The 25,276-nt window shown below is 56.4% G+C and overlaps 2 protein-coding genes across 3 annotated transcripts; one reads left to right on the forward strand and one right to left on the reverse strand.

Moving 5' to 3' along the window:
- Positions 1-11,803: 11,803 nt before the first annotated feature.
- Positions 11,804-12,732, reverse strand: LOC136485451 (uncharacterized). Its single transcript, XM_066482329.1, has one exon. The coding sequence runs from the start codon at positions 12,726-12,728 to the stop codon at positions 11,826-11,828; it is 903 nt and encodes a 300-aa protein (XP_066338426.1). The 5' UTR covers positions 12,729-12,732; the 3' UTR covers positions 11,804-11,825.
- A 9,770-nt stretch (positions 12,733-22,502) lies between these two features.
- LOC136485461 (probable inactive receptor kinase At3g02880) lies at positions 22,503-25,268 on the forward strand. 2 transcript variants are annotated; one of them, XM_066482347.1, is made up of 4 exons: positions 22,503-23,763; positions 23,860-24,267; positions 24,359-24,984; positions 25,074-25,268. In XM_066482347.1, exons 1-3 carry the CDS (start codon positions 22,839-22,841, stop codon positions 24,964-24,966), a joined length of 1,941 nt encoding a protein of 646 aa, XP_066338444.1. In that variant the 5' UTR covers positions 22,503-22,838; the 3' UTR covers positions 24,967-24,984; positions 25,074-25,268. The 2 variants fall into 2 exon arrangements, with proteins under 2 accessions (XP_066338444.1, XP_066338437.1); XM_066482340.1 differs by having other exon boundaries at positions 22,504-23,763; positions 24,359-25,268.
- The last annotated feature ends 8 nt before the right edge of the window (positions 25,269-25,276 follow it).

A 25,276-nucleotide genomic window follows, 5' to 3' on the forward strand; every position in this document is an offset into this window, starting at 1 on the left:
AAAGCCCTCCCACTCATCTTCATCATTGATTCATCATCTTTGTGAGATTGGGAGAGAATCCAAGTGCATTGCTTGAGTGGTTGCATCTAGAGGCACTTGGTATTCGTGTTTTGCTACTGGATTCACTTGTTTCTCTTGGTGGTTGCCGCCACCTAGATGGCTTGAAGAAGCGAGGATCGTTGAGCGGAGGTTAATGATTGTCTCCAGCTCCGATCGTGGTGATTATGAGGGGTCTTGTGTATTTCCTAGCGGTGCGCCGAAAGGTAACTCTAGTGGATTGCTCGTGTCATTGAGTTACCTCACTTGTGGGTAGGTTCTTGTGGTGTCCAAATGTGTGGATGAGGTTCGTGTAACACCCCTTAACCACCGAACCACCAAGTGTTGGTCGACACAACGGGGACTAGCGTGCCGGCAAGCACGTGAACCTTGAGAGAAAAATTGGTTGTCTCTTACCCTTTGGTATTCTTTCGGTGATTGATTTAGTATTTATCTTGTGATTGGTTCGCTCCTCTACACGGCGGTATAATCACCCTACTCACTCATTTATATTCTTGCAAACTAGTTGTAGCAAGCTCTTTAGTGTAGCTAGAATTGAGAGCTTGCTTTGTACTTTAAGTTCATCTAGTGAAGCTCTTTAGTGTAGCAAGTGTGAGAGCTCTTAGTGAGTAGTTGTCGGCGTTTTGGAACCGGGGGTCCCTCAACCAACGAGTGAGTTTGTGCTGCGTGCCCCTAATCCCGGATGGTGATGCAAAGAGACACAAGGTTTATACTGGTTCAGGCAATCGAGGCCCTACGTCTAGTCTAAGAGATTGATCTTGTATTCCTTGCACCGGAGTGCTCGTAGTAGGGGGTTACAAGCTAGGTGAGAGAGGGGGCTAGCCCCAGGTCTCGGTGAGGGTGGCGCGAGCTGCTTGAGGCGTTGTTCTCAAGCAGCGTAGGAGTGTCAAGTTCTATCGGTGTGTTCGTCCTCTTCTGGTCGCCCCTAGAAATGGCCCCGGTGCCTCCCTTTTATACTCTAAGGGAGACCTGGGACCGTACATAGATTGCTACATAGCGCTTCTGTAAACGGGGTGGCGTGTCCGAGCCCTGTAGCCGGCCACTGTCGTGGTATGGTCGATGGAGTGGCCCTGTCCTTGTCGTGCAGAAGTGACGCGCCGGTCATACTCGATCTTGTGCGTCGTGGGGCTCCAGTATAGCTTGATGCAGGACATGGCGGGCGACGTGCTGGTCACCGTGCAATGACGTCGTAGGGAGCAGCGGCCCTGCAGACGCCGAGGCCGAGCCATCGTGGGGGGCTCGGCGGACATGGATCCTCAGGCTGCCGAGCCCCTGAAGCAAACTGCCGAGGCCTTGGGGGAGTTATTGGACCTGGGTACTGATTCCGAGGCCACAGTAGCCCAGACGTGGCTCCCCATGCTGCGTTGTCCTTGGATCAGGAGTTGGCAGCACAGTGAGGCATGGGCGTCCGCCATGTGTATGGTGGTCAGTACAGTGGCGGGTAACCCCTGCCCAGTCCAGGCGACGTGCGGGTCATCGTGTGATGACGTTGTGGGGAGCTGTGGCTCTGCAGGTGCCGAGGCCGAGCCATCACGGGGGGCCCCAGCGGACGTGGGTCCTCAGGCTGCCGAGCCCCTGAAGCAAACTGCCGAGGCCTTGGAGGGAATTATTGGTCCTGGGTACTGATTCCTGAGGCCACAGTAAGCCCAGACATGGCTCCCCATGCTGCGTTGTCCCTTGGAGCAGGAGTTGGCAGCTCAGTGAGGCATGGGCGTCAGCCATGTGCATAGTGGTTAGCACAGTGGCGGGTAACCCCTGCCCCGTCCTGCTTCTTGTCCCGTCAGCCACTCTGCTGTACTGTGCCGAGCGTGCGGCCGATGTCAGGGGCAGCAGTTGGCTGAGTTAATGCAACACGATGTTTTGTTAGAGGGACGGGAGAAGGAAGAGGTAGCGGAGTGCTGCCGAGCCCGCCTCGCGCGAGACGGAGGGTCAGTGGCCCGGCCGAGGCCTTCGGCGGTGAGTCGCTCGAGGTCAGTGGTGAGGGGGCCTTGGGCGAGTCAGAGAATCGGCTGAGGCCAGCGGTGAGGGGGCCTCGGGCGAGTCGGAGAACCGGCCGAGGCCAGCGGTGTTTAGCTGGTTTCGATCTTTACGAAGTCTACGCAGTCGTTTTTTGGGTCTTGCTTAGGGTACCCCTTCTCACGGCATCCGATAGTAGCCCCCGAGCCTTGGGGGGAGTGAAGGTACTCCCCCTGAGGTTCTGACGAGGATTGGCTCTCGACAGTTCCTATTGGGATGGTGTTTGTACTCGAGGCTTTGGTGGGTGCGCGCGAGCGCACCCGCCGGGTGTAGCCCCCGAGGCCCTGGAGGAGTGATTTCACTTCTTCAGGGGCTTTTTTCTCCTTCGAGTGAGGGGTGTTTGCCGGGCCCATGGGTGCGAGTTCGGATCGCAGGGCCTTGACGATGCTGCGGAAAAAGCCCCTCAGCCTCCGCCTGGAGCGAGAGGGCCGTCAGGGGTTCCCCCGGCTTTTTGTACGACCCCCGTACTTCCTTTTCGCTCGGAAGGAGGGGTGGAAGATGCCGCGCTACCCTCGGTGGGCGCGAGCGTCGGCATTTCCGGTGAGCTGTTATCGGGTAAGTCCGAGTGGAGGCCCGTACCCCGTTCGCTGGGGGTCGGCTAGCGGTCCGGGGACGCGCTCCAAGAGTACCGGCGGGTTTCTCTAGTGGGTGCCGAGGCCGTTCGCTGGGCCTCGGTGGCTCGGTGCCTCCCTACGGTGGGATCCCATTCGGAGACCTCCCTACCGGTCTCGGACACGACACAGGGTGCGCCCGTACAGGCTCGCCCGTAGTCGTCCCTGACTCTTTTGCCCTAGGGCAGCTGTCGAAACCCCCGGGGGGTCCAGCCTTCGAACCCCTGGACCGTAACGGGCTTGGGTCGCTTTTGTCTTTATCTTGGGCGTAGGAAGAGCCCCCGAGCCTCCGCACGGGGCGAGAGGGCGGTCAGGGGTCCTCCCGACTATTTTGTCCATCCCCCGCACGTCCTTTTCGCTCGGACGGGGGGCTGTTTGCCGAGCCCACTCGTGTGCGAGCTTGAGCCGCTGGGTCTCGGCAAAGTTGCAGGAGGAGCCCCCGAGTCTCTCGCGTGGAGCGAGAGAGCGATCAGAGGTCCCCCTGGCTTTTTGGTTCGCCCCTCGCGCGTGAGGGTCTGTCTGCCGAGCCCCCTTCGGGTGCGAGCCTAGGTCGCGGGGTCTCGGCAAAGTTGCAGAGGGAGCTCCCTAGCCTCTGCACGGAGCAAGAGGGCCGTCAGGAGCTCTTCTGGCTTTTTGAACGACCCTCGCGCTTCCTTTTCGCTCGGAAGGAGGGTTTGTTTTGCCGAGCCCCCTCGGGTGCGAGCCTAAGTCGCTGGGTCTCGGCAATGTTTTTTGCAGGAAGAGTCCCTTAGCCTCTGCGCGGAGCAAGAGGGCCGTCAGGGATTCTCCTGACTTTTTACTCGACCCTCGCGCTTCCTTTTCGCTCGGAAGGAGGGGTGGAATGTGCCACGCTACCCTCGGTGGGCGCGAGCGATGGCAGTTCCGGTGAGCTGTTATCGGGTAAGTCCGAGTGGAGGCCCATACCCTGTTCGCTGGGGGTCGGCTAGCGGTTCGGAGACGCGCTCCAAGAGTACCGGAGGGTTTCTCTAGTGGGTGCCGAGGCCGTTCGCTGGGCCTCGGTGGCTCGGTGCCTCCCTACGGTGGGATCCCATTCAGAGACCTCCCTACCGGTCTCGGACACGACACAGGGCGTCCCAAGCGTTTCGCTTGCTTGGGCCTCGGCCTCGTATAGGCTCGCCCGTAGTCGCCCCTGACTCTGTTGCCCTAGGGCGGCTGTCGAAACCCCTAAGGGCCCAGCCTTCGAACCCCTGGACCGTAGCGGGCTCGGTGCCCAGTTCCTTTGCCTGAAAGGAATGGGGGGGGGGTTATTTCTCTCCCTACGGCTAACAACGGTAGGCGCGTCTTTTGAGGCGACTTTTTCGGGGCAGTGAAACGGCGCCTGCTGCTGCTGCGGTTGGACGTGACGTGATGTCTGCCGACGGGACGTATCTGTACGCACGATTTAATGAGGAGGGAGTGGGCGCGTGGGCGGTAAAACCAGATCTGGATAACCGCGCCGGATCTTTTGGGGGAAACTTCCCCGATTTTGTCGCCCGGCGGTTTCGCCCTGTCCCTGCATAAATACACGAAGAACCTCACCCTTCCCCTTCTTACCTTTTCCGCACTCGCCTTTGCTGCCTCCGTGCCGTTGCTGAGAGCATAGAGCGCCGGGGAGGAGAAGGAGAAGGGCGAGAGACTGAAAGAGAGAGGGAGAGAGATTACCGCCGTAGCAGCGTCCTCCGCCGCGCAATGGCTAGGTGGTCCCGTCATCCTCCCGGCGGATCCCTGGGAGCGGTCCGACGTCACCGAGGAGAAGCTGCAGTCGCTCGTGGAGGCCGGTCTTCTTCGCCCGATCACCGACCCTGACGAGCCGGAGTGGATTGCTCTGGGGAACGAGTCGGAGCCGAGGCCGCGCGACGGCTACGTGGTGAGCTTCGTCGTCTTCCACGAGCGAGGCCTCGGGTCGCCGGTGGACAACTTCATGTGGGCGCTCCCGCACTACTATGGTGTGGAGCTTCACAATTTCAGCCCCAACTCCATCGCGCAGGCGGCCATCTTCGTCGCCGTCTGTGAGGGGTACTTGGGGATCGCTCCCCACTGGGAGTTGTGGCTCCACTTGTTCCGAGCGACGTTCACCACCAAGCTGGGGGGAACGAGGGGGGCTCGGAAGGTGCAGAGGGCCGGCGGCTGCACTCTTCACGTACGCCAAGACCGGCAGTCCCTCTACATCCCGGCCCAGCTGTCCTCGTCCAACCGTCGTTGGTACGACGGCTGGTTCTACCTCCGCAACGACGGCGGAGGACTTCCCCCTTATACCGCGCGGGTTGTAGAGAGTCAACCAGAGAAATGGGGATACGGCGTCGTCAAGGCCGATCAGCCTAGGCTGGAACCGCTCTTGAGGGCCTTGGGGAAGCTGCGTGACCACGGTCTTTTGGCGGCCGTGGTCGTGGCGGCTTTTCACCGCCGGAGGGTGTTGCCGCTGATGGCCCGGCGGCGGCGGCTATTCGAGATGACGCCGGGCGATCCGATCGCTGGTGTCAAGATGTCCGCCTTCGCCCTTACCGACGACGAGACCCTGCGTCGGGTGAGAGAGGCGGTAGACGGGAAGCCGAAGATTGACGATTTGATGCCGTTCCCGATGCGCCCGTCGCGGGGGTATGTCTCGCTGGTAAGTTGGATGTTGTCGAGGCTTTCGCGGCCTTCTTGTTTTTCGTTTTCCTTTTTTCTTTTTTGTCTGTTGTCTTACTTCGTTGTTCCCATAGGGGATAAGAGACGTGCGAGGCTCCCCACCGCCCGTTCCCGAGGACGCCCGGCGGCGGTCCGTGAACAGGGCGCGTGCCGAGGAGGAGAAGAAGAAGAAAGATGCCAAGGAGGCGAAGCGCACGAAGAAGCTCCTTGCGCGCGAAAAGCTGGACGCCCATCGCCGGCGTCAGAAGCTCGACGGTCTCCCGTTGGAGCCGTCTCCTTCGTCGTCGATGTCGGATTCTTCGGGCGACGGCGACGGGCGCGAGGTGGGGACGGCCTGCCTAGAACACCTCCCCGACATTAGGGAGATGGTGCCCGGGGCGCCGGCAAGGAGCCTGACGCTCCCAGGAGGAGGAGGTGTCCCGGGGCCGATGGCGGCTCGTCCCGGGGCCGAGGCCGACACACTCAAGGCGCGGGTGTTGGAGGAGCGTGCCGTCAGCCCGATGGGTTCGACGGTGGAGGTGGAGCCAGGCGACGGTGGGGGCGACCCCCTCGTCTCCGCGAAGGGATCGAGGAGGTGCCGGGGCCCGACGGAGGCCAGCTGGCACCGGTGGTCACCGAGGCCGCGCTGCTGCCACCACCGCCGCCGTTGCAGAGGAGGCTGGCGGTGTCGAAGCGGCTGCATCCCCGTTCGCGGTAAGCGTTTTTTCTGGTGGAGTACGTAGTACTTCCTTGTTTGCCCCTCGGTCGCGTGCTGACCTTGGGAGTGTCTTTGCTTCTAGCCAGACGCATCTGGTGGAAGATCCTCCCTTGGCGCCCCGTAAGGCGCTCAAGGTGAATGTTAGCTCCTCTGCCCATCAGGCAGCGGAGGCGCAGGCTGGCGTGCAGCGTGGCGCGGTGTCGGGCGGGGCCGTTTCGGAGGAGGCGGCTGCCCAGGAAAAGGGTGCCGAGGCAGCCGCGGAGCGAGTGGAGGAGGAGGAGCCCACGCCTCGCGATGTCGCGGGTCTTGGGGCGAAGGAGGCCGGGGCGTCCATTATTGCCGAGGCCGTTGAGGGTGAGGCCAGGAGCCCCCGAGACCTCTGAAGCCAGGGCGGTGGACGCCGGGGCCACCGAGGTAGAGATGGCGGAGGCCAGAGCCCCCGGGTCCGTCGAGGCTGAGGCGATGGAGGTGGAGACGGAGCAAATTTTGGCGCCGCCCCTGGTTCAGACAATCTCGTCTGATGATTCTTCCCGAGGGAAGGAGGCGGCGGACGTCGAGGAGGCCAGTACCGCGGAGCAGCCGGTCCCAGATCCCGCCGAGGGGAGTTCGGCCCTTGCCCGGCTACGGCCCGAGCCCCGTGGGTGGAATTTCCCGCGTGTTTTCTGGCGGAACCAGGCTGATCCCGAGGGGGAGCCTGTGTTCGCCCTTGAAGATATCACAGAGGGGGGGCGGTGGGATACCCTCGAGCAGTACCGCCAACTGGCAGTGCGGTCGCTGCAGACGGCGATGACTATTATGGGACGGGACTTGCCCGGTGTCACCCAGGTAAGTACCTTCCTCTCTCGTGCCGAGTTGTTTTCTCTTCGAGTCCCCTCGCAGTGTTTTGACGTGCGTTTCTTACCTTTATAGGAGCTCGAGACCCGGTCCCTTGGGAAATCGGTGTTCCTACGAAGGGAGAGGGATATCTGGGACCAGCTCCGGCGGCAGAAGGGCCTGCTCGCCGACGCCCAGGGGCTTTTGTCAGCGCGGAGTGCGGAAGTGGAGGACCTCCGCCTTCGTTGTGCTGACCTTCAGGCCGAGTTGGTCACGGCTAAGGGGCAGGCTGCCCCCTTGGAGGCGAAGATCAAGGAACTGGAGGAGGAGCGAGACTCCTTCAGGTCTCGGGCCCAAGAAGCGACGGCCTCTGCGAAGGCCACAGCCGGGCAGCTGGGTGCGGAGCAGAGCGAGCATCAGGCGACGAGAGTCGCCTTGGCAGAGGTTACCAAGGCGGCCGAGGCCTCTCGGGTCGAGGTCCTAGCCTGGAAGAACAAGGCCGAGGGTAAGTTCCGCTGAACCGTGTTCCTTGTTCCATTTGTTCTGGTTCGCGTTTGACTCCTGACCCCTCGTTGCGACGTAGATCTGAAAAAAGAAGCTTCCCAGGCGGCTGAGGCCTCCGTCGCAGCGCAAGCGGCGCTGGATGCTGAGGTCCGGGAGCACGAGGCGTTACGTAGCGCTGTCCGTACCGCCTGCGAGGCCCTGGACGTCGAGGAGGTCCAATCAGCCAGCTCCCTTGGGAGCCGCCTGATTGCGTTGAGCGGCCGCGTCCGCGAGAGGCTCCGGGGGGCGTTGCACACGGGTGTCAAGCGCGCCCTGGCCGTCGTCTCTTCGCACTACGCCATCAACCTCGAGGCTGTCAGCGACGGCTATGTGTTGCCAGAAGATGACGAGGAGGCTGATGCGGAGGTCGTGAAGCTGTTGGAGGCGGCCGAGGCACCTGGCACGGCGCTGGCTGGTCTGTTTGAAGAAGAGGTGGTCCCTCCCGCGCCGGCCACCGATCCTTGAGCTTTGACCTGGGCCAAAAGGGGCCATGTAACCGGATTGAGTTAGTTGCTGTATCGTGACGTTTTTGTGGCTGTTGAGGCCTTTTAAAGTATTTGCGTATGTGCGTCTTTTAACCGTTTTCTGTTCTACTTCCAAGCCTGTGCCCTCTGTCTCGATCTTGGGAACCCGCAAAGAAATCCCTCGGGACTTAAGCCGTCCTTCGGCGAAGGGTGGTGAGGGAGCTGCCGTAGCCCAGAGGCGTAGGCCGTTCTCACGACTCGACCGGCCCTTTGGCCTCTAGACAAACTTTTGGTCTTTTGGGTTTCTTGTGAAGGTCCCGTCGGAGCGCGAGAGAGTTTGGCGTAGAAGTTTTTTGAAAGACCATTAACAAACGGTGTTCGAGACTTAGGGGGTTTCGGGACTTAGGGGGTTTCCCCTTTTTAGCCCCCGAGGGAGGCTCGGCTTTGCAGAGGCAGAGCCGAGTCTCCCTTATAGCGCTATCGTGACGTCGAGCCCCGCCCTCTGCATAGAGCCTCCTCGGAGCCTACGCTGTCCTTTGGGTGAAAAAGGTGGTGAGGGAGCTGCCGTAGCCCGGAGGCGTAGGCCGTTCTCACGGTTCGGCGGCCTTTTCGCCTTTGAGGCGATCGTACGGTCCTTAGGTTCTATACAATCGATTTGTCTATAACGGGGGGGGGTTCCTCGAAAGATTATAACAACTAAGAACGCCTCTTTATTGTATTTCGAGGAACAATGTAAACAACGTTTGGAAATTTAAGGGTAGAAACGACGTAGCTGTTCTATGTTCCAAGCGTTTGTGAAGATTTCGCCCTTCTCGTTGGCCAACTTGTAGGTCCCGGGCTTCAGCACTTGAGCGACGATGTACGGCCCTTCCCAGGGTGGGGTCAGCTTGTGGCGGCCCTTGTTGCTCTGCCTCCGTCTCAGCACCAGGTCGCCCACCTTCAGGTCTCGGCTTTGGACGCGCCGGGCTTGGTAGCGCCGTAGGGCTTGCTGGTACCTGGCTGAGTGTAGCAGCGCGACGTCTCGGGCTTCCTCCAGTTGGTCGAGGGCGTCTTCGCGGGCAGTGCGGTTGCTTTGCTCGTTGTACGCCTGTAGCCTCGGGGAACCGTATTCTAAGTCAGTGGGGAGGATGGCCTCGGCTCCATAGACCAGGAAGAACGGTGTGAATCCCGTGGCTCGGCTTGGGGTATTTCTTAGGCTCCAGATGACTGACGGGAGTTCGGCAAGCCATTTCTTGCCAAACTTCTTCAATTGGTTGAATATTCTTGGCTTAAGGCCTTGTAGGATCATGCCGTTGGCACGCTCTACTTGGCCATTCGTCCTTGGGTGCCCTACGGCCGACCAAGCCACCCGGATGTGGTGGTCGTCGCAGAACGTCAGGAACTTGCGTCCGGTGAATTGTGTCCCATTGTCAGTGATGATGGTGTTAGGAACCCCGAACCTGTGGATGATATCGGTAAAGAACAGCACCGCTTGCTCGGATTTGATCTGAGCGATCGGACGAGCCTCGATCCATTTGGAGAATTTGTCGATAGCTACCAGCAGATGGGTATGGCCCCCGGATGCCTTCTGCAGAGGCCCAACCATGTCCAGCCCCCACACAGCGAATGGCCATGTGATGGGGATGGTTTGGAGGGCTTGGGCCGGAAGGTGCGTCTGTCGAGCGTAGTACTGGCATCCCTCGCAGGAGCGTACTAGCTTCGTGGCGTCGGCCACCGCCGTTGGCCAATAGAAACCTTGGCGGAAGGCGTTACCTACGAGCGCCCGAGGCGCCGCGTGGTGCCCGCAGACTCCCGCGTGCAAGTCCCAAAGTAAGGATTGGCCAGCCTCGGTGGTGATGCATCGCTGGAGAACACCAGATGGGCTACGCCTATACAACTCGTCGTCGCAGAGGGCGTAAGTCTTGGCGCGTCGCGCAAGCCGTCGGGCTTCGGTTCTGTCAGCGGGCAGTTCTCCTCGAACGAGGTGATCAAGGAAGGGGACTCGCCAGTCCGTTCCTTGGTCGACCTTGGGAGGCTCTGCGTCAATCGCCATGGCCTCGGGCTCGGCGGGCGAGGTCCCGGTGGCAGAGGGGGCCTCGGGCCCTGCGGTGGGCTCGGCCGATGGGCCCTCTTCCATCGCTGAGGCGTAGTCGACGAATGGCTTATGGAGGTCTCTGGTGAAGACATTCAGGGGGACCGGGGTCCATGCAGACGCCATCTTTGCTAGTTCGTCCGTGGCCTCGTTGAACTTTCGTGCAACGTGGTTGAGTTCGAGACCGTCGAACTTGTTCTCCAGGCGACGTACCATCGCGCAGTACGCCTTCATTTTGGGGTCATGGCAGCTTGACTCTTTCATCACCTGATCGACGACGAGCTGCGAATCACCCCGTACGTCGAGACGTCGTACTCCAAGTTCGATGGCAACTTGCAGGCCGTTGATGAGGGCCTCGTATTCGGCGACATTGTTGGAGGCGGCGAAGTGAAGCCGGATCATGTAGCGCATGTGTACTCCGAGGGGCGAGACCAGGAGCAGGCCCGCGCCAGCCCCAGTCTTCATCAGGGACCCGTCGAAGTACATGGTCCAGCATTCTGATTGGATCTGAACGGGTGGCAGCTGTGTGTCGGTCCATTCGGCTACAAAGTCGGATAGGACCTGTGATTTGATCGCCTTCCGAGGCGCGAAGGACAAGGTTTCCCCCATGAGTTCGACAGCCCACTTGGCTACTCTACCCGAGGCCTCCCGGTTTTGGATTATCTCTCCCAGAGGAAAAGACGACACCACAGTCACCGGGTGGGACTCGAAGTAGTGACGCAGCTTGCGTCGAGCCAAGACTACTGCGTAAACCAGCTTCTGGATGTGGGGGTAACGCGTCTTAGTTTCGGAGAGCACTTCGCTGATGAAGTAAACAGGTCGTTGGACGGGTAGAGCATGTCCCTTCTCCTGCCTCTCGACTACTACGGCCGCGCTGACCACTTGGGTTGTCGCGGTGACGTAGAGCAAGAGGTGCTCGCCCTCGGCGGGCGGTACCAGGACGGGGGGGTTGGTCAGCAGTGCTTTGAGCCTGGCGAGGCTTCCTCGGCCTCGGCGGTCCAAGAAAAGCGCTCGGACTTTCTCAAGAGGCGGTACAGGGGCAGGCCTTTTTCGCCGAGGCGTGAGATGAAGCGACTTAGGGCCGCAAGGCATCCCATGACCCTCTGTACTCCCTTGAGGTCTCTGATTGGTCCCATGCTGGTTATAGCTGAGACCTTCTCTGGGTTGGCCTCAATGCCGCGTTCCGAGACTATGAATCCCAAGAGCATGCCTCGGGGGACCCCGAACACGCACTTCTCGGGGTTGAGCTTGATGCCCCTCTCTCTAAGGCATTTGAAGGTCACCCTCAAGTCATTCACGAGATTTTCGGCCTTTCTGGTTTTGACCACGATGTCGTCTACGTAGGCCTCGACGGTCTGCCCAATGTTGTCGCCAAAGACCTGGGTCATGCACCGCTGGTACGTGGCACCTGCGTTTCTGAGGCCGAAGGGCATCGTCACGTAGCAGTACATGCCAAACGGTGTGATGAAGGAAGTCGCGAGCTGGTCGGATTCTTTCATCTTGATTTGATGGTATCCGGAGTACGCATCGAGGAAAGACAGGGTCTCACACCCTGCGGTGGAATCAACGATTTGATCGATTCGAGGTAATGGGAAGGGGACCTTTGGACAGGCTTTATTTAGACCGGTGTAGTCTACACACATCCTCCACTTCCCATTTTTCTTCTTGACTAAAACGGGGTTAGCCAACCACTCCGGGTGTGATACTTCCTTGATGAACCCGGCCGCCAAGAGCTTCTGTACCTCCTCCCCGATGGCCCTGCGTTTTTCTTCGTCGAAGCGCCGCAGGCGTTGCCTCGCCGGTCTAGATCCAGCCCGGATGTCCAGGGCGTGCTCGGCGACTTCCCTCGGTATGCCCGGCATGTCCGAGGGACTCCATGCGAAAATGTCGGCGTTCGCACGGAGAAAGTCGACGAGCACGGCTTCCTATTTGATGTCGAGGGTGGCGCTGATTTTCAGCGCCCGGTCGTCGGGGCATGCGGGGTCGACTGGGATGAGTTTGACGGTTTCAGCGGGCTCGAACGCCCTCGCGCGACGCTTGGAGTCAGGCACCTCGCCACTGAGCTGGTCTAGGTGGGCGATGAGGGTCTCGGCCTCCGCAAGGGCCTCGGCGTACTCGATGCACTCGACGTCGCAGTCGTATGCATGTTCGTACGTGGATTCGATTGTGATGACCCCATTAGGGCCTGGCATCTTGAGCTTGAGGTAGGTATAGTTGGGCACTGCCATGAACTTGGCGTAGCATGGTCGCCCCAGGATGGCGTGGTAGGCTCCCCCGAACCCGACTACTTCGAAGGTGAGGACTTCCTTGCGGTAGTTGGAAGGGGTGCCGAAGCAGACGGGAAGGTCGATGCGCCCGAGGGGTTGCGTGCGCCTCCCCGGCACGATGCCGTGGAAGGGTGCAACGTCGCCTCGTAGCCTCGACCGGTCGATCTCTAAGAGCTCCAGGGTGTTGGCGTAGAGGATGTTGAGGCCGCTGCCTCCGTCCATCAACACCTTGGAGAGTCGGGTGTTGCCGATGATCGGGTCGACGACCAGCGGGTACTGCCCGGGATTCGGAATACGGTCGGGGTGGTCACCTCGATCGAAGGTGATCGCCTCTCGGGACCAGTCGAGGTACTGGGGGGTGGCCACCTTGACCGAGAAGACTTCTCGGCGCTCCCTCTTGCGCTGCCGCGCCGTAAGGCATGCCGAGGGCCCACCGAAGATCATGAAAGCGTTGCGTACCTCGGGGAACCCGTCGTCCTTGTCCTCGTTCCGACCGCCGGCGCCCTTCTGCTTGGCGTCGTCGTCGGGGAGCCCGAGCTTGGCGTAGTAGCGCCGCAGCATGGTGCAATCCTCGAGAGCATGCTTTACCGGACCTTGATGGTAAGGGCAGGGCTTCTTCAGCATGTCGTCGAATAGCCCGGGGCCACGGGGGCCTCGGGGATTCCTGCGATCTGTTGTAGCGACATGGATGGCCTCGAGGACCTCCTGCTTCCCTGGGCGACCCTTCTTCTTTTTCTTTGGGAGGTGGGAGGTTGAGGCCACGGGGGCCTCTTCCCTCCGCTTACCCTTGCAATCGGCGTCGGGGAAGATGGCTCCGACAGCCTCTTCCCCCGAGGCGAAGCTGGTGGCGATGTCGAGGAGCGCGGCAGCAGAGCGCGGGACGTTGCGTCCTAACTCTCGGACCAAGTCCCGACAAGTGGTGCCGGAGAGGAAAGCCTGGACGATCTCCGAGTCGCCGACGCTGGGTAGCTCGGTGCACTGTTTGGAGAAGCGCCGGATGAAGTCTCGGAGAGACTCGTCCGGCTTCTGGCGGCAGCTCTTAAGATCCCAGGAATTCCCGGGGCGTACGTAAGTGCCCTGGAAGTTCCCGACGAAGATCCTAACTAAGTCGCGCCAGTCGTGGATTTGCGAGGGAGGGAGATGCTCGAGCCAGGCTCGTGCCGAGTCCGACAAGAGCAGAGGGAGATTGCGGATGATGAGCAGGTCATCGTCCGCGCCGCCTAGCTGGCAGGCCAGGCGGTAATCGGCGAGCCAGAGCTCCGGGTTGGTCTCGCCGCTGTACTTCGCGAGATTGGCCGGCTGTCGGAACCGGGCGGGGAAAGGAGCCGCGCGGATGGCCCTGCTGAAGACCCGAGGGCCTGGCGGCTCAGGGGAAGGACTGCGGTCCTCACCGCTGTCGTAGCGACCGCCTCGGTGCGGGTGGTAGCCCCGGGCGGCTCCGTTGTCGTGGCGCCGTCGCCCGCCAACTACTTCGTGGTCGTCCCGTGCCTCGCGTTGGTCTCTAGGTCGATCGCGTACCGAGGGGGCCCTGTTGACCGTCGGCGTGCGAGCGGCCTCGGGGCGGACCGAGGCATCCTGGCCCCGGCGAGGTTGCGCTGCGGGCTGCTCTGAAGTGCCTCCGCGCCGGCGGGAGGCGGAACTTTCGGCCTGCTGCACCGCTGCGGTCTCGAGGAGGTCGCGGAGCTCTCCGCGGACCCGTCGCCCCTCGGTGGTGGAGGGCTCGGGCATCGCTCGGACCAGCATCGCAGCCGCTGCGACATTCTGGCTAGCGCGATTAAAGATTGGGGGTGGCTCTCCCCCCTCGTTATCGTTGATGCGGTGATGGACGTCGCGGGCCCTCCCTCGGGCTCCTCCGCCCTCACCACGCCCTTGCTGCTCCTGCTCAAGAGTGTCCCGAAGCTGTTGCAGAAGGAGTCGGTCTTGTTCGACCTTGGCTTGAAGCTCGCGGAGCTGCTCCAGGTCTGGGCGTCGATGTCCCCCGCGAACAGGATTCTCGTTCCGTGCTGCCGGGGGTTCGAGACGCGGAGGTGTGGCGTCGCCCGCCCCTGCCCGGGGCGGGGAATGGTTGCCTGTCCTCTCGTCCTCTTCGCCCGCCCTTGGCATCCCGAGCCCGACGTGGAAGCACTCACGAGATGGATCGTAAGTCCCTTCGTCGTCGGAGTCGGAGTAGCCGAGGCAGTAGTCGCTTGCAGCCAAGAATTGGCGCAAAGCCCCAGGGTTGTGGAGTTCGGAGAAGTCCGCCCCGGGCCATGCCTCGTCCTCGTCCGAGGAGTCGGAGCGGATGCTCAGGTCGGGAGCGAAGCGCTGGCGGCGTTCCGAGGGGTGCTCGTGAGTGGCAGCGTAAGCGTAGGCGTAAGAGGCGGCGGCATTTCTCAATCCAAAGGGGGATGGCGACGGTGCCGTCTCCATATTCTGCCCCGCCGGGGTCGGCTCTCCAGGGAGTGGTGGAGCGGAGCCAGACGGCTGGGTATCGCCGCAAGCCGCCGGCGATTTTCCTTCGTCCATGCTCAGGCCAGACAGGTCCCCAGCCAGGGACCCCGTACCAACAGCTGGTCGTAGGGTATCGGCGGGGAGTGGCGTGCCGCCCTGGGTTCGCGTAGCGTCGGGGTGGCCTTGCTCGCGTCGTGCCTGGCGAGCATGGCGAGAGCGGCTGCCCGGGCGCCGCCTGCGCCTGGGCTGCCGGGGCGTGACTTCATCGTCGGACGGTGGGGCTCGAGGGGCGAGGAGCACCATGTCGTACTCATGCCCTAGAGACATGAACTCTAGGCTTCCGAACCAAACTATGGTGCCGAGACGCAATGGTCGTACCGGGTCTGCCATCCGGAACTTGCTAGGATGATGAAGCCGACACGCAGATCCCCTACCTGGCGCGCCAACTGTCGGCGTTTTGGAACCGGGGGTCCCTCAACCAACGAGTGAGTTTGTGCTGCGTGCCCCTAATCCCGGATGGTGATGCAAAGAGACACAAGGTTTATACTGGTTCAGGCAATCGAGGCCCTACGTCCAGTCTGAGAGATTGATCTTGTATTCCTTGCACCGGAGTGCTCGTAGTAGGGGGTTACAAGCTAGGTGAGAGAGGGGGCTAGCCCCAGGTCTCGGTGAGGGTGGTGCGAGCTGCTTGAGGCGTTGTTCTCAAGCAGCGTAGTGTCAAGTTCTATCGGTGTGTTCGTCCTCTTCCGGTCGCCCCTAGAAATGGCCCCGGTGCCTCCCTTTTATACTCTAAGGGAGACCTGGGACCGTACATAGATTGCTACATAGCGCTTCTGTAAACGGGGTGGCGTGTCCGAGCCCTGTAGCCGGCCACTGTCGTGGTATGGTCGATGGAGTGGCCCTGTCCTTGTCGTGCAGAAGTGACGCGCCGGTCATACTCGATCTTGTGCGTCGTGGGGCTCCAGTATAGCTTGATGCAGGACATGGCGGGCGACGTGCTGGTCACCGTGCAATGACGTCGTAGGGAGCAGCGGCCCTGCAGACGCCGAGGCCGAGCCATCGTGGGGGGCTCGGCGGACATGGATCCTCAGGCTGCCGAGCCCCTGAAGCAAACTGCCGAGGCCTTGGGGGAGTTATTGGACCTGGGTACTGATTCCGAGGCCACAGTAGCCCAGACGTGGCTCCCCATGCTGCGTTGTCCTTGGATCAGGAGTTGGCAGCACAGTGAGGCATGGGCGTCCGCCATGTGCATGGTGGTCAGTACAGTGGCGGGTAACCCCTGCCCAGTCCGGGCGACGTGCGGGTCATCGTGTGATGACGTCGTGGGGAGCTGTGGCTCTGCAGGTGCCGAGGCCAAGCCATCGCGGGGGGCCCCGGCGGACGTGGGTCCTCAGGCTGCCGAGCCCCTGAAGCAAACTGCCGAGGCCTTGGAGGGAATTATTGGTCCTGGGTACTGATTCCGAGGCCACAGTAGCCCAGACGTGGCTCCCCATGCTGCGTTGTCCTTGGAGCAGGAGTTGGCAGCTCAGTGAGGCATGGGCGTCAGCCATGTGCATAGTGGTTAGCACAGTGGCGGGTAACCCCTGCCCCGTCCTGCTTCCTGTCCCGTCGGCCACTCTGCTGTACTGTGCCGAGCGTGCGGCCGATGTCAGGGGCAGCAGTTGGCTGAGTTAATGCGACACGACGTTTTGTCAGAGGGACGGGAGAAGGAAGAGGCAGCGGAGTGCTGCCGAGCCCGCCTCGCGCGAGACGGAGGGTCAGTGGCCCGGCCGAGGCCTTCGGCGGGGAGTCGCTCGAGGTCAGTGGTGAGGGGGCCTCGGGCGAGTCGGAGAATCGGCCGAGGCCAGCGGTGAGGGGGCCTCGGGCGAGTCGGAGAACCGGCCGAGGCCAGCGGTGTTTAGCTGGTTTCGATCTTTACGAAGTCTACGCAGTCGTTTTTTGGGTCTTGCTTAGGGTACCCCTTCTCACGGCATCCGACAGTAGTGACATAGCAAATTGTGTGTTTAGTGATCATAGCAACTAAAATTGTTGGATAGGTGGCTTACAACCCTTGTAGAGCTAGAGCAAGTTTGTATTTCGCTATTTGTTATACTAATTAAATTGCTTTAGTTGGTTTGTAGATTTTTAAATAGGCTATTCCCCCCTCCCCCTCTAACCATATTAGAACATTTCAGAAGTTTAGAGTTCCCGCGTTCTTCTTCTCAAATTTTGGTGTAAACAATCATCGAGCATCGTCTTCACTTGCTTGAGCTTTCATCTCACAATTGTTTTTTTACATCCCCTCCAACTTGTTGATACATCCATCAATTTGATACTCAATTGTCATCAGTAATTACACCAACTTATGCATGCTACTGATTGAAATCAGTAGATCTATGTAAAAGCACAAAACCCTTTCATTTCAAGCATTGTGATATATCGACATTGACATATAATAAAAACTGACTGACTATTTTTCTCCTGCAAACTTTCAAGTAAACTAGGCATGGGATTCAATATGGTTTCAGTGCGGACGAGAGACCTAATTTTTATGTTATTTTTTAGGAAAGAGATATCTTCCATCATCCACCACGGTTCATTTGTTAGTGAGAGCAAGACGGTGTTAGTAAAAAGAATGTTTTTGTTTGTCAAGTAGTAAAGTATTGTACCTTTAAATATGTCATTAGACGGACTTTAACCTATGAGAAATTGGTGTGTTGATTGAATTTGGTGACCTTATATTAGTTGTGCCGTTTTCTCTGAATGAGGACAAGGATGTGTTTGTGGAATTTAAGTAGGAATGGCTCCTTCTCGGTACAATCCTTTTACAAAGAGATAGGGTGCTTAAGAAGTTTAGATTTTGGAAGGTGAAGTTACCTTTAAATCATTTTTTTACTTTGGAATTTAAACGGAGGCATTATTTTGACCAAGATAACTCGGTTAAAAGACGTTAGACTGGTTGCACTAAATGTTGGCTTTGCAGTTCAGATGAAACCATTCAACATCTTTTTTTTTATTGAGTTACTTATTGCAAGATCTATTTGGAATGCAATATTTATCACTTAGTATTCAACCAATGCAACAAGTTTCTCTTCAAATCATAGAAATCAAATTCTAGGCTTCGTTTGGCGGAACTTTGACTCTAGCTTCTTGTAGCTCCTTGTAATGAGCCTCGCTAAATGTCTATTAATAAATAGCTCCTCACAAGAAGCCAGGAGGAGCCAAAGTCTTTTTTGTAAAGAGGAGTTGGAGCCGAAAAAGGTGGCTTATTGGCTTCTCCCATCTCCTCCTCACAAACCTAAAATAAATTATTACAAAATTGTCACTGGAGCCGTTTTTTATCAAATATTTTCTAAAACGGCTTTAGCTCCAAACGAGCAGTCGGAGTTAGATCTCTTTTAGAAGGAGCCGGAGCTCTAACAAACGGGACCTTAATTAGTAGGGTTGATTATTTGTCGGGTTGTGTGGTTGTTGAGCAGAAATGGTGTTGTATTCCAAATAAAGGGCTATAACCCATTTATTTTTGCAGGTATTTTCATAATAACATATTGGATCAGGCTCTAGTCACAGTTGTCTAAAGAGAAACAAAGTTTATCATTGAAGGAAGGTTGTCGTGTAATAGAGGGAAGTGTACTTTTAAGTCTTTGGTACTTCGGGTTGGCAAAATCGATTTAGAACTGATGAGGCTTGAGTGATTTTTAGAGTTGTACGTGTCTTTGTGTGCTACCGCTTGGCAGAGTGTGTTGGAGGCTAAAATGTTGCTATTCTTTAATTAAGAAAATGTTACATTAAACTAAGCTCAGAAGGGGACTGTCAGCGGGACCTGTGTTATGTATCCTGCAATCTCCGGTTTCCTTTTCAGCATGGATCTCGCGATCTTCAAACCAAAGACGCGCAGCTACGCGTCAGTATCAGTATCTTCTTTTTCCTGCCCCATTTCTCAAAGATCAGACAGTGAGTTACGCCCTAATAATCTTCTGACTGAGGGGCTTAAGCCTTTAAGCTCATGACCCACGCAATCACAGAGTCTGTTTGCTTCTTTGAAGCTCCAATTAAACAAGTGATGACAAGACTGCAAAAAGGAAAAGGAAAAAAAAAGGAAAGGAAAAAGATAAAGACGAAGACGAAGACGGTTCCTGATTCCTTGCACTCTTTGGTCACCCAGCCAACCACCAAAGAAGTGTGAAGGCTGGCTCTTTCTTTACACGCTGATGGCTTGTACAGAAAGAGTAAAGGTCGGCGTCCCGGTGCATCTCGTCAGTCGAGCACCCCCGAGGTCATATATACCAGATCGCAGCCGTCCAATTTCTTCGGCCCACCATCTATCGGTTGGTGCAACTGCTCAATCGAGTGAGCAACTTCACTCTAATCTTCTCCAGGGATATATGAACCAGAGAGCCCGCGTATTATCAAAAATATTTTACACCGTTGAGTTTTTATGATTTTCCATCTGTAACTTGTAAATACCATAAATGTACGAGACTAACAAATACTCTTTGAGATAATTTTACACATAGCATTTATATTGCCAAACTAAAATTTCAATGCTCAGAGCGACTAAATATTAAGCAAAGCAATAAGTTTTTCTTTGAAACAAAATAGAGATGTAAACGCGTGTGCACAGACACCCTTATGAATTTACTCTATAAACACATGCATTCCCTCGAACAACTCCAAAAGATACCTATTGTTGGCACATCGACATTCACGAACATGATGTCCGACATGTATAATGGAATTGTTGTATTAATAAAACATGCATGTTTGGTTGCTCTACTCATGGGCATCGCCGGCCAGGTAGCCATCACCACCCTAAGCGTTCGAAATCAAACGCTTCAACACCTAGGAACGTTGCCTGGGCCAGGAGCCGCCTAGGTGGCATGAACCAAATGTGTCCATAGGACGTCAATTCTAAGACTTCATCTTAGATGGGCACGAGGTACAACCATGACCTTTGGTTCTCATGTTTTTTTTTTGTGGTCGCAAGGATTTCCTCCATTCCAAAATATAGACTGTTTTAGTTTTGTCTTAGGTTTTACTTGATTTTGATTAGATTAAGGAACAATACATTATTATCTACACTATCAAATTAATTACATTAAACCTAACATGAAATAATGCAACATTACTTAATATACTCACTTTGTTCCAAACTATTCGACGTTCTAAAAAGACAAAGCGTCTTACATAATTGGAACGGACGAAGTACTTCAATATAGGTCCCTCCACATAAATAAATAAAAAAATGTATCAAAGCCAAACTCGTCTTATGATTGCGACGTATCATCTCTCATACTAGTGCAAAAGTCATTTTCCTCTCTTTTTATCTTTGTCCTTTTTAACCACTTTGGAACTAATACTTGAAATCTCTAGTAAATATTTAGGGTACTGAAGCAATCATGTTCCCCCATCTGCGCCTAAGAGTGGAATGGCCAACGAGAGATTGTTTTTCGTTTTCACATAGGGGAAAAAGTTCTCGACTCTAGACCTCTAGAAAGCTGTCTAGAACTAGAAGGCACAACACTCAAATGTTTTAGCCCTCCAATGCATATACAGTGCTCCTCCTTCCATCTCTAGTGGCACATAGTAGACATAGTAGCAACTCCTATCTTCTTTCCTCGTGAACTCCTTTTTTCTTGCAACTACCACACCACTAAGGGTCCATTTAGTAGAGATCCGAAAAACGTTTCAGATTCTCTAAAGAAATGTTTCTTTGAGAAACATAATCACTTCCTCAAACCATTTGGCTGGTTGGTTGGATCTGAAAGAGAGAAGACTGTGGTGGAATAGACCAAAGTGCCCTCGATATGTGATAAGTTTTTCTTGGGTTACTACAAGGCAAACTAAAGCATTTACAACCATGAGCAAATGAGACAATGGCAATATATATATTCCTGTAATTTTCATCAGAAGAGAGGAGAGGTCCAAGGGCTGGAGGAGCGGAACAGTGCGAAACCAGGCCATCTGTGTTTTTAGCCTAGAAGAAGGAAACGTGAATCGTTTCTATTTCGATTCTCAGTTCAAGAAACCCGTTTGGAGCTGATTCTGGTGATTCAAATGAGAAACAAAAACGTTTCAACCTGCCAAACATACCCTAAATCATGATGAAGCCTCAGGGCATCACTCTTATATGACCCTAGCTTCCTAAACCAACCCTTAACCCTAACTTGTTGGATTCTTTGGCATAGACAGAAAAATAACAATCTTTGATTAGCTAACAAGGAACCAAATTGGTTATCTTTGACAAATATTGACAAAAAACTCATCTGAAGGGTTTATTCAAGGAAACGTATTGGCTTCGGTTCTAGATCCACTAAACTCAGTTGGGTCGTTGGCATATCTTTTTTTACTAGGGTGGTCTTTCTCATTTTAGAATACAAAGTTGCATATTTCTTTTCATTATCTAAAAAACACATGCATAGTCGACAATATTTCTTTTCATTATCTTAAAAACACATGCATAGTCGACAAACAATAAAAACCAGAGTGCCTAAAAACACACTAATGGTAAGAACAAGCATTAATCACACCTAAGCAAAATCGGCACAGCCCACAAGCCTCGGTGGACAAGGCCTGGACACAGGTTCCACTGCGCATCGAGTGCCTAAAAACACACTAATGGTAAGAACAAGCATTAATCGGACCTAAGCAAAACCGGTACAACTCGTAAGCCTTGGTAGACAGGACCTGGACACAGGTTCCACTGTGCAGAAAAAAATTCACTGAAAATGCCCAGTAATCCGCCCCGAAAAATCATGCTCGACTCGTCTAGTAGGACAGTGTCCGAAACAATCAACCCCCCCCCCCCCCCCCCCCCAATACCCAAATCTAGGCATAACATCCGCTTTTCTAAAGCGGCTATATAGCATATCTAGTGTAGCTGCGTGCTAACAAGCTACATTGAGAAAGGCCGTTGTTCACACCTATATATAGCCATGTTGCACTAGGTGCCGTCATATTTGTTAGAAAAAAATGTGGAATCTAAAACTTTATTAATAGATAAATAATATTTGTATCTCTATTTACAATAATAATAATATTAAAGAGCGTAGGGTTTCTTCCAACATGTTTTTTATTCTCAAAGTACTTCTACGCCCTCCATGCCTCGTTGTGACCAGGACTTACTATCTGAACTTATACGTGTTAGAATGACTCGCATCCAGTGATAGTATGAAATCCAATTTCGATCAAAACATACTAGTCCCATTGCAACGCACGAACATGTTTACTAATAGCAAAAAAAAATCCTACATACACGTCATGTTGTGACTTGTGAGCAAACAACATCACAACATATTAAGGTTGTGTTTAGTTGTAGGAATTTGGATTTTGGGGCTACTGTAGCACGTTCGTTTTTATTTGGCAAATAGTGTTCAAACATGGACTAATTAGGCTCAAAACGTTCGTCTCGCAATTTCCCACCAAACTGTGCAATTAGTTTTTCTTTTCGTCTACATTTAATGCTCCATGCACGAGCCACAAACATTCGATGTGACAGGTACTGTAGCAACTTTTTGGAAGTTAGGGTGAAACTAAACAAGGGCTAACGTTGTATTGGTCCTAGCTATAGTCTAGGATAACTAACTTTAGATAAGTGTGCCAAGCTAATTTTTTTATCAATACCAAAAGAAATCTCACCATGCTTTTTTTTACGCAATGACACTTCAAACTAAAAAAAAATATTAATTAAATTTATTTGTCAATAAATAATGCTACATTTGATCAAACTCGCTCGAGATAAACAGCCTGTTCGCCTGCTCGTACATCAAACCAGTCAGCAGTAAATAATCCACGATCGTTTACGACGAAACGAACTCGACCGAAAATGTGACTAGCAATCAAACACCGCCGTGTATATATCACTGACTCATAAAGAGTAAATAGTACGTAGGTTGCGTCAGCTTCTCTGGTTTCAACCAATTCAGCACTCGGCCACTTCCAGTCTCAGCTCTTCTCCCACACTCCAGCTGCGTCCATCCGGATCGGTTGGCCCGTCGCTGCAGCCGCGACCGAACTGCCCAGACGTTCACGTCGAATCCACCAAAAAACCAGCACGCACCACTGCCGCCTACTACCACCGGCGTCCCTCCGTCTCCACGTATCTTATCATGGTTCTCTCTCCTGCCCACTGCCTGCCTTGCCTTGCACATCTCGGCAAGCATCCTCCTGCAAGGATCGATCTGTTTATCACCCTCATCGGCGAAAAAAATCGACTTCTTTTCATGCATGTTGCCTGCTTGACGCGAGTTTACCGAGGGCGCCATGAACGGGAGCAAGTGTGACAGACGCAAGTGGCGGCCATGGCGGTGGCTCGTCGCTTCGTGGGTTCTAGCGGTGATTCTGGAGCGGGGCGGCGCGGAGGTGACGGAGTTGGATCTGGAGGAGCGCCGGGACGAGCGGCGCGACCTGCTGGTGCTGGGCGACACGCTGCGGTCGGCGCTGGACCTGCACTCCAACTGGACGGGGCCTCCGTGCCACGGCGAGCGGAGCCGGTGGCACGGCGTGTCGTGCGACGGAGACGGGCGCGTGGTCGGCGTGGCGCTCGACGGCGCGCAGCTCACGGGCACGCTCCCGCGTGGCGCGCTCCGGGCCGTGTCGCGGCTCGAGGCGCTGTCCCTGCGCGGGAACGCGCTCCACGGCGCGCTCCCGGGGCTCGACGGGCTGTCGCGGCTCCGCGCCGTCGACCTGTCCAGCAACCGGTTCTCGGGGCCCATCCCGCGCGGGTACGCCACGTCGCTGCGGGAGCTCGCGCGGCTCGAGCTCCAGGACAACCTGCTCAGCGGCACCCTCCCGGCGTTCGAGCAGCACGGGCTCGTCGTCTTCAACGTGTCCTACAACTTCCTCCAGGGCGAGGTCCCCGGCACCCGCGCGCTGCGCCAGTTCCCCGCGAGCGCGTTCGACCACAACCTCAGGCTCTGTGGCGAGGTTGTGAACGCCGAGTGCCGGGAGGGCCCGACGTCGTCGTCCGGTGCTCCAGCGTATGGAAGCAGCAGCAGTCCGGTCGTGAGGCCGGCTGGCGACGGCGGTCGGGCGGCGGCACAGAAGCACTTGCGGTTCAGGCTGGCGGCGTGGAGCGTCGTGGCTATCTCCCTCATCGCGGCGCTGGTGCCGTTCGCGGCTGTGTTCATCTTCCTGCACCACAAGAAGAGCCAGGAGGTCCGTCTCGGTGGCCGTGCCAGTGCTGCAGGTGACAATTCGGATCACTTCCAGACTTCTCTTTCCTCTGCGACGGCCTTCTTGGCTTCTTGTTTCTGACGGGGACTTGTCCTGTACAATGCGAAAGTGACGGCGGCGGAGGACATCAAGGACAAGGTGGAGGTGGAGCAAGGCCGAGGGAGCGGCAGCCGGAGCACGGAATCCGCCAATGGGGCCGAGCTGCAGTTCTTCCGAGCTGACGGGTCAGCCAGCTTCGACCTCGACGAGCTCTTCCGGTCCACGGCGGAGATGCTCGGCAAGGGGCGGTTGGGGATCACGTACCGGGTGACCCTCCAGGCCGGCCCCGTCGTCGTCGTGAAGCGGCTGCGCAACATGTCGCACGTGCCGCGCAGGGACTTCACGCACACCATGCAGCTCCTGGGCAAGCTCCGGCACGAGAACGTCGTCGACCTCGTCGCGTGTTTCTACTCCAAGGAGGAGAAGCTGGTCATGTACGAGCACGTTCCCGGGTGCAGCCTCTTCCAGCTCCTGCATGGTACGTCGTCTCGTCCGGACGCGTCCGTGTCCTGTCGGCTGAGACGATGATCACCATGGAAGCCTTTGCTTTGTTTGCGCGTGTTTCGCAGGAAACAGAGGCGAGGGGAGGACGCCGCTGCCGTGGCCGGCGCGGCTGTCGATAGCGCAGGGCATGGCGCGCGGGCTGGCGTACCTGCACAAGTCGCTGCCGTACTTCCACCGGCCGCCCCACGGCAACCTCAAGTCGTCCAACGTGCTCGTCTTCTTCTCGGCTCCCCATGGCAGACAGCAGAAGCAGGCGGTGCCGAAGCTGACGGACCACGGCTTCCACCCGCTGCTCCCGCACCACGCGCACCGGCTGGCGGCGGCCAAGTGCCCCGAGTTCGCGCGCCGCGGCGGCCGGCGGCTGTCGTCCCGCGCCGACGTGTACTGCCTCGGGCTGGTGCTGCTGGAGCTGGTGACGGGGAAGGTGCCCGTGGAGGAAGACGGCGACCTGGCGGAGTGGGCGCGGCTGGCGCTCAGCCACGAGTGGTCCACGGACATCCTCGACGTGGAGATCGTGGGCGACCGGGGACGCCACGGGGACATGCTCCGACTCACGGAGGTCGCTCTCCTCTGCGCCGCCGTCGAGCCCGACAGGCGGCCCAAGGTGCAGGACATCGTCAGGATGATCGACGAGGTCGGCGGCGGCGACGGACCAGAGCTAGATCGTCGTTGAGCTCTACGACGATGCAGGGTGTGGGCTGGTCGACATGATCTTCTTGATTTCGAACTTATATGATTTGTATGCCATAATCGTTTTGCTTTCAATTTTTTCTTTTTCAGTTGTAACATTGCAATCGAGCAGGAAGTACTGCGTCGATGCTCCCTGATCGATTTTCTCTGGTGCAATCAGAGAAAAGGACGTGAACTCGTGAAGTTCATGTGTTAGCGCTGAAACTTATGCCCCGGTGAATCGGTGATTTGAGGCCCTATTCGAGGTGCATCTTTAATTTGGTGGGATGCCCACTATTTTTGTGCTTAGCTGG

Source organism: Miscanthus floridulus, chromosome 1, assembly GCF_019320115.1.
Source record: "Miscanthus floridulus cultivar M001 chromosome 1, ASM1932011v1, whole genome shotgun sequence".
In the NCBI taxonomy this organism is placed as follows: domain Eukaryota; kingdom Viridiplantae; phylum Streptophyta; class Magnoliopsida; order Poales; family Poaceae; genus Miscanthus; species Miscanthus floridulus.

Excerpts from the sequence above, each read along its gene's own strand:
- LOC136485451 (XM_066482329.1), bottom strand. The coding sequence starts at position 12,728 with ATGCTGCGGCGCTACTACGCCAAGCTCGGGCTCCCCGACGACGACGCC.
- LOC136485461 (XM_066482347.1), top strand. The coding sequence starts at position 22,839 with ATGAACGGGAGCAAGTGTGACAGACGCAAGTGGCGGCCATGGCGGTGG. Across the intron at positions 23,764-23,859 it reads TGGCCGTGCCAGTGCTGCAG|TGACGGCGGCGGAGGACATC; the intron begins GTGACAATTCGG and ends ACAATGCGAAAG. Across the intron at positions 24,268-24,358 it reads CCTCTTCCAGCTCCTGCATG|GAAACAGAGGCGAGGGGAGG; the intron begins GTACGTCGTCTC and ends CGTGTTTCGCAG.